This window comes from Mastacembelus armatus, chromosome 3, assembly GCF_900324485.2.
Source record: "Mastacembelus armatus chromosome 3, fMasArm1.2, whole genome shotgun sequence".
NCBI lineage: Eukaryota > Metazoa > Chordata > Actinopteri > Synbranchiformes > Mastacembelidae > Mastacembelus > Mastacembelus armatus.
In genome coordinates, this window is record NC_046635.1 from 20,530,189 (window position 1) to 20,538,532 (window position 8,344).

Below are 8,344 nucleotides of genomic sequence, written 5' to 3' on the forward strand. Positions count from 1 at the left end.
ACAGAATGCATGAAATGAAAGTCTAGAATCCCACTAGGAGGAAGTAGAAGTGTTCGGCTTTCTGATGGGCACTACGATTAGAGGAGCAGCTCTGTTTGCAAGGCAGATGTCTGGCTCCTGCAGTGTCACACAACCACAATAGCCTGCACTTACACACAGAGATAAAAAACTAATTAGACTCTATGACCTCTAATAAAAATATTAATTTGGTTACAGCCCAAGTTTTGCATTATTTGCTCTGAGGGAGAGCAAAGTGACTGATTTTGGAAAAATCACGCACAAAAACCAGTGCTTCATCTAGATTCTCATTTGGTGCCTCAGATGACTTGCAAGCACAAGGTTCATTTTGTTTCCTTTTAATCGGTGTGTGACAATCTGCCTGCCCACCAGGACTCCCTCCTTCTAGACTGAGCTACACACACACTGTCATTAAACAAAACAGAGCCATGTGTCTACAACTCCCCAGTGACCAGAGCTACACCACTAGTCTGCAGGCTAATTGTGACCCGGTAGAGTCATGTGGCTGATGTTCTGGTGCAAAGCTAGAAAAAGCAAATCGAGCAACACACACAACAGACTCCACCAGGACTCTTTAAACTGGAAAGAAGGCTCCCAGATGCAGAGAAAGAAGAAAATAAGCAAACAATGGCTAAAGACTGTCATTTCCAAGATCTATAACTTTCAGGCACATGTGGTGGAATGGTTGCATATAAAACCCAACCATGACTAGTTATTACACTCAATGATGCCGGATTATAGTACCATGATATAAATGTAATAGGATTTGTGGATTCACCAAAATGATATCTTGATGAAAAGCCAAATGTTTCAGCGCTCAATTGTCACATTATGGCTTCCAGCATATCCTCCGCTACAGTATGACTTCATCCTGTTTCAGAAGAGCACGGGCCTAAACATGCATGCTGTCAGGCTGTGTTCCTTCCTTCCTTTTAAAGCGCCCTTCCAGGATTCTTGTTCAGGTCACAACAAATGCATTGTAACACCCTTTTCCCATAGACAGTAAAGCAAAAGAATACACAGAGTATGAAAAATGTTTGGCATAATACGAGAGGTTTGCTGTATTCAGAGCAGTGGGAAAATAAAACCTGTTATCTTTTAGCCTTGGCCTAGCCAGTGTGACTTCGAAAAAATACTTTACATACTTAAAATAGTTCAGGAAATGCATGGCATTCTTTCACACCTCAGTGAACAGTGGGTCAAACACAATCATGCCTGGTATTTGATGCCAACAATATCACAGTCTAGACTTCACTGCTGTGAGTCAGAGTAGCCATAGCAACACACACTCTTAGTTGCTTACACAATTTATTCTAATTATCAAAATAATTATCTACTTACATAAAGATGTAAGACACAATCTGCCCATTGCTGATGGTAACATATTTGCCACTAGTGACCATGATTAAGAAAAACAACAGCTGCAAAATACAAGACATGCACAACGCAGTTTTCCACCAATCTGTTGATTATTTCAACGTGAATATCACATCGGAAAATCAAAAATATTAGATATCTCAGTTAGTAAGCCTATATATTTGTTTTTGCTTGTACCACTGCTTGGACAGAAGTTAAACTTTTTCTTTTATCTGAATAGGAAGATATTACATTATGCTCACTATTATGACTTTTACTCAGCCGAAGAGCACAGATAAACAGGTTTGTGAAAGTGCAGAGCAACAATAGCGCATCCTGCACCCCTCTGCAATCTAGTCAGGCCTGCTATCATCCTCACCAGCCTCCATCTGATACAGAAGAGGAGAGAAGTGCACTTTAAAGAGGGCCTGTAACAAAACATGATGGGCTCTGTTTTCATCCATTTGCTGGCTCCCTGAAGAAAATCATTCTCACGGATCCAGGTGATATTGACATTTGTGCTTGACATTTCTCCTATCACTGGCAGAGTGAAAGGCCATAGGGATGCATTTATAAAACTCCACTGATGTCTGGAGAGCCAGGGTGAAAGGTCAGGCAAAGATATTCAGTTCATTGTGAAATGTAGATGAGCCGAGCTCAGCTATACACTACAGATACTGCAATTTGTAGGCAAGTCAAACAAGCGTCAGATACCCATTCTGGAAGACTATAGAAGCTTGAAAGGTGTGTCTGGATGTAATTCAGCTCTTTCACATACTGTAGTTGCAACACCTCATATTCAATTTGATTCTAAAGTATGCAAGAGACAAAAGGGAGGAAGTCTGTACTATGACATTCTGTAAGGACCTGTGTCTTTGCGTAGACTGGCATTCTTCTTATTTCCGGCACAGATTTTTTATTTTTTTGTTGCTACGAAAGAGGATATCTGATTTTTACCTCAGGGCAGGCAGCTATTACTAACATGACTAACATTGTATTTTGAGAACAATACTGTAAGCAGTGTTGTTTAAGATGTAATATTTATTGAACAATGTTTAATCAACTCACATTCAGTGATAAACTAAAAATTTTCCAAGTACAAGCATAGATTACAATTCATCAGGTGTAATCCTTTTTTCTAATGTTGGAATGAAAAACACCTGCATTTTAAATCACATGAAGTTTCAAAAATCAACCTTCTCTTTTTGTTTATTTGTAGTCCATTCACATTTATATGTGTAATCTGTATGTGTATATATGTATTGACCAAAAGGACCAAGCCATCTGATGCCTATATTTCAAGCATCTTCAGCACATTCAACAGGGCAAGTGAAACTTTTAAGAATAAAAAAAAGAGAGAAGGTTTGAAACCCGTTAAGGTAAAAATAAATAAATAAATAAACAAAAGAACATCACTGCATTCAGAATAAGAAAATATATAAAAACTCGACTACAAAGCAAATGCCTCTGCGCTTACCAGTAGGATGATGAAAAATTTTAAAATGGTAAAGATATCCTGGTAACAAACAAGCAAACACACGTACACAGAGGATCAAAAACATAATTTCTTGGCAGAGATAATGATTTTCCACCACCAGCATAATCAATTGAAATGCTGATGCAGGTCTTGCAAGAAGGTGCAGTGAAAGAAAATAAGCACTGAGGAAATCTGTTGATCCAGATGCCTCTGTTGAATGCACAACCATTGTCTGGGCTTCGGATGCAACTACATGCTTCTGTAGATAGATATGCAAGCTTGTTCATAGGATCACTGAGTCAAAGGGACTCCAAAGCCAAAGCTAGATTGGAAAAGCAGTATCCCAGGTGCACAGACAGTTACTGATGATGACGGGCTGCACTTCACAAGGTGCCACAGCCTGTCAGCTCTGTGCTATTGCTTTTGTTTACACATTTCCAAGTGGAGCCCATCATCACTTTCAGGTGTCCTTGAGGAAAGTTGGGTTAGTGCTGAGTACAACGATGAGCTGGGAGATGAGGCCTTTAATTAGCTCCAAGGCAGGAGCATAATTGATCATCTCTCTGAATTCACTCTACCATGAAGGTCTTGGCATCATTAAAAACAAAACACATCACAATACCTTAAAAAAAAAAAAATCAAGATCTCTAGATGAAAAGTGCAACTCCAGACGAAGATAAAAATCCTCTGAATAAATTGACACCTCTTACATGATGACTGCCAAACAAAAAAAAAACAACACAGAATCGGAGCATTGTGCAATGAAATAGTGCACCTATGAAAATGTAGCAGATACATTACATTGTGCAGATTTGCAATACAATGTATCACTGCATATCGAAATGTATTTATCTCTGTTTTTCCCCTGTGGAAGCCTGCTGAATAGAAATGGACGGGAAAATTCACTTGATGCTACTATTGGCATTTCAAGCATTAGGCAAACAGTTATATAATTAGCAATCATGAGTCAAGTAATTAAAACATCAATATAACCAAACAGTGCTGTTAAGACACTTGTGTGCACTTTGCTCAGTCTCCAGCAGTCAGCATTTAGTCTGTGCAGTTAGAAAGACGACAGAGTTTCTGCGAAGCTACTGTCTCCATTTACCATCACACTGATGTGTGTGTGTGTGTGTGTGTGTGTGTGTGTGTGTGTGTGTGTGTGTGTGTGTGTGTGTGTGCGTGTGTGCGTGTGTGTGTGTGTGTGTGTGCGTGTGTGTGTGTGTGTGTAGTGGCTGCATTCTACAAGTCCCATTTTTCTTTTTTAATCACTGTCTTGATGTCTTTTTGGGCTTGTAAAAGAAACTGTCTAAGAAAAGTAGCTATAAAACTGTTTCAACATAAAGCATCCCCCAAACAAGAACACATATAATGAACTCAATACACTTTCAACCTTTCAACGCTAGCCTGAAGGGAAGAATGTAAAAAAACAAACTGCATACAGCGCATCCTCCTGAAGAGGCTGTTAAAACATGTGTGTGCATAATTGAGCTATTGTACATTAACAGCACTTGTAAGATTCTCACCTGGAGAGTCCCTCTAACAAGAATTTACAAACACTTATCATGGCCAGCCAACAGCTGGAAAGCAAATCCAGCAAATCCTCAGCTTTAGGACAAACTGTAATCCTCACAAAAGTCTTACAACACTCTTTGTAGTTACTGCACAGCTTTGAATGTGCTCCTGCAAATTATTCATCCACTATTTCAAAAAAATGATATATACTTATGTACATATTCTAATTCTTTGACATCTAAAAAAATAATTTGCCTTGAAATATGACAACAAAGGCTGCAGTGCAATGTGGGTTTTATTATTCCTGTTTTATTTTGTCCCCTTTCCTCTTGAAGGTGTCAAGTGAGTAACAGTAAGCCATACAGTGAAAGCACTCAACTCAGCTCACCATAAAAAGTCAAAACCGTGGCACTTTTATAAAGCCAAATTACGGCTTTACCGGTATTACAGTGAATTACACAGCATGGACAATTTTTAAGTCGGTGGAAGCATTTTTTAATATTCTACAAGATAGCTGGGAACACATTCTAGAGGTGACAGAACGGTGCCAGATATCTCCATCTTACAGACTGTCTGTGTGTTAGTGTGTGAGTGTGTGTGTGTGTGTGCGCAACCAGGACAACAGGTCCAAAGCAACCCACCAGTATTATCATTTTTTCATCACGCTTCCTTCTCCACTATATTACCATTCATATTTAACCTTCAGCACCTGACAGGAAACACTTAAACTCTTCGCTCAATGTACTCCTTAAGGCCACCAGCTGTCAGTACTGATTTAGCTTATCCATACCGTCATTCATACTGCTAGGCCAGATGTATTTAAACCATACTATACAATCAGCTCCCTGTCTGTTAAAGCCATATGGAGAAAGAGGAGAGGCAGCGGCAACTGTACTCCTGACTGAGTGAGATTCAAATAAGCTTCAATTAACAAGAGGCTATAATCTGTTTAATCAGCTTGAACAGCTGCAGTGGCTGGGTGAAAATTGTAAATTCTGGTGTCATGCTTTACTGATAACAGATAGTGTTATGTATCAATATTAAGCCTGCAAATTGAGCACTGCTAAAAACAGTTTAGGAAAAACAACAGCACAGAATTGGTTTTATGAAGTGCACTTGGTTCTTTGGTTCCTCCGTGCTGAGGTCATATGGGAAATGCAGATGACAGCAACAGCTTTTTGTTTTGTGATCGAAACTGTGATGGAAAAAAAAAAAAGCAGTCTCTCCTAACACAACACGTCCATGACAGGTTGCAGACACTATGGGATATAAATAAAAGTGTTAAACTAAAGCCAACTGTGAGCTTGCCACATGTTGTAAAACAGGTGCAAAAGCAAACAGGAGAAAGAGAAGGAGGAGGAGGAAGTAACGTGAAGGGGAAAATCAAAATGACCACAAATATTTTGGAACACAGTTGTGATTTGGTGAGGAAACACTGGGGGCACAGTGTGTGTTTTCACATGCCCGTGCTTTCTCCTGTGTACACTAGATCAGCACAGCCCGAAACATTCCTCACACAGGGATCACACTCTTCATACAGGATGTCCTTAAGACACACTGACACTGAACATCTCAGGTTTCGCCAGATGAAGCTGCTATGTACGAATTCCTGAAAAGCCTGACATGACAGCGTGCCCCAAGGCACAGCTTGCATGCATTCTGCCTGTATGTCACCACGTTCACTTTAGTGCTGATAAGCATGCAACTGGCTCCATGCACGGGCCACAGTTGTTTAAAAACACAAAAGCGTGAGGTGTGTGCTGTAACACTGAAAGAACAGTGCCAAGTCGAGGCTTAAAATAGAGCCATATATCCATAAACTAATCACAAGTAGTTTCCTCCCTAAGGCAGCAAGCATCACTGCAGAAGGAGCACTCACTAGGCTAAATTGATCTGTCTAGTTAAATAAGATTTGATTAAAGTTAAATTAGAGACACTGTGATAAGTCTAAATCACATTGTTGCTTGGGAATAAGGCGCAGATGCAAACCCAGGGCACGCTGCACTCACTGTTCACCCGTAAAGAGTAAAGTTTCCCTGGTCTGTAGCTGGAACAAAAAGTAAGCAAAAAGACACACGACTCTTAGTATTAAGAGCAAAGTGGCTCAAGAACGGGAGCTGTGCCCGTTGTTGGAGGGGGGGTGGGGGGCACTGCTCCTACTCACACACTCACACCCTGTAGTGCAGGTTAGTTATTAGACAGGGCCTGGATGTCGCAACTGGTGCGGACAGCCGCTGCACGGCTGTGACAACAAGTTCTGCCGGTTGTAACGATTCATTCCTCTCAGTAGGTCATGTGCTACATAAACAGACCTCGTTTTTTTTTTTTTTTGAATAAATGAAAAAGCCCGAGAGTTACGACAAAAGAAATGTAACCGTAATTCATTTTCCAGAAAAAAAAAATAACTTCACTCAGCGGGAAACGTTTAAGGAGAATAACCGCCTTTTCTAAAAAAAAATAAAAGTCAGCTTCTATTAGAAGTTTAAAGTTTGACCACCAAACTAATGGTCCGACAAAACTTCACCCACCTTCTCCTTGTTGTCGTGGTCCGACGGAGGTGAAGTAGGAGACTTAATGCTCCCCACAGCAACAGCCTGGGTGACCGTGACACCGCCGCCCGGAGCCGGGCTGCTCTTTTCGATTGTTTCCACCTTGATAAGTCGGTGCTTTGGTGACACGTACGACCCCACAGTGTTCAGGCTCGGGCCAAATGAGATATTTCCACCTGGAGTGTACGGGTCCTCGAAGTCCAGCTCCTTTTGTAGTTTGTAGGCAGCGAGGATGTCCGGCTGAGCGGGGCTCGGGAAGGTGGCCCCGGAGCTTGTTTGCTGGTAGCCAGGCGCAACGGGCACACCGGTGTGACAATGTCTGTAGTCCGGTTTGGGAGGCGCCGGAGGGGGTGCTTTGGTAGTTTTGAATCCTAGGTGCTCCTTGAACCACTTGGCCATGCTGCCAGTGCATCGCTCACAGGTCGGTGAATGTAGTTTAGTTCTACCTTCCCCGCCAGCGGAGCCCGAGTCTGGTAGTCAAAAGTGGGATCCTCGGGTCACCCGCGGCCAGCCGAGCGGGCTCGGAGCGCGTCGCCAGTCTTGTGCGACTCTGTCGGTCCGGAGAAGAGTGCGAGAGCCGAGTGTGAGCGGCCACGGGCACTTTCTGATCTGCCCCCTGCCGCAACTCCTGTCACTCACGCACACACACGCATATACTCGCTGTTCTCTTCTCTGACTGCTCGGCTGTTTTCCACGTCAGGTTTCCAGACTACGCAACACGGGAGCGCTTGTGCAAGAGGAACACACGCCCCCCCCCCCCCCCCCCAACACAACCTGCCCTCCCTACCTGAGAGCACTCACTGCCACCTACCGGACTCGTGAAACTCAGCGGACTGTTGACTACTGGAGCCAGGCTACCGCTCAATGAATCCATCCACACCGCCCCGCACCACCACCACCCCCAACCTCCCCTTATGGCTCGGGGATGCCCGGATGAGGACATTTAACGTCGCATGCAGAAGAAGCAATGCGTAATGCCAGAAGTGGGAAGTTAGAAGTTTCTTCTGGGCTCCACATTGTGAACCAATGCAATAAAACAAATCCTCATGCACGGGTCATTTTCCCACGTAATCTGTATTTATGTTGTGTTTCAAATACCAAAGAATCATTAAAAAGAATAAGGAATGATTTTTTTTAAAATAGTTGGGTAAGTGAATTTCCCCTTACCTCCACAGAGTAAACTATATTTTCAGAAATATAATGTCTGTGTGAAGCAGACATTTAGACTTTGAACAAGAATTCAGTGCTTATTAAAGCCCCTTCAGGCCAACATCTTCCCCACCAACAGGGACTCAAGGGTAAAGTGTCCTTTGCTCACTCTCAGTGCTCTCATGTCCAGATGGCCACTGCAGACTGTTTTAATTACAAATTGCATTGCAAATGACCAGTAGAGAGGGGTATTGGAGTCTATAATAACAATGGGCACTGT

At 42.3% G+C, this 8,344-nt stretch overlaps 1 protein-coding gene across 4 annotated transcripts in view; it reads right to left on the bottom strand.

Annotated features, from left to right (window-relative positions):
• The window catches only part of shf (Src homology 2 domain containing F), an 88,279-nt gene extending 80,639 nt beyond the window's left edge, over positions 1–7,640 (bottom strand). For all 4 annotated transcript variants that reach the window (XM_026294241.1, XM_026294239.1, XM_026294240.1 and 1 more), the window contains exon 1: positions 6,895–7,640. In XM_026294241.1, the coding sequence (XP_026150026.1) occupies positions 6,895–7,314 (420 nt within the window). In that variant the 5' untranslated portion in view covers positions 7,315–7,640. The remainder of the gene's footprint in view (positions 1–6,894) is intronic.
• Positions 7,641–8,344: the final 704 nt, after the last annotated feature.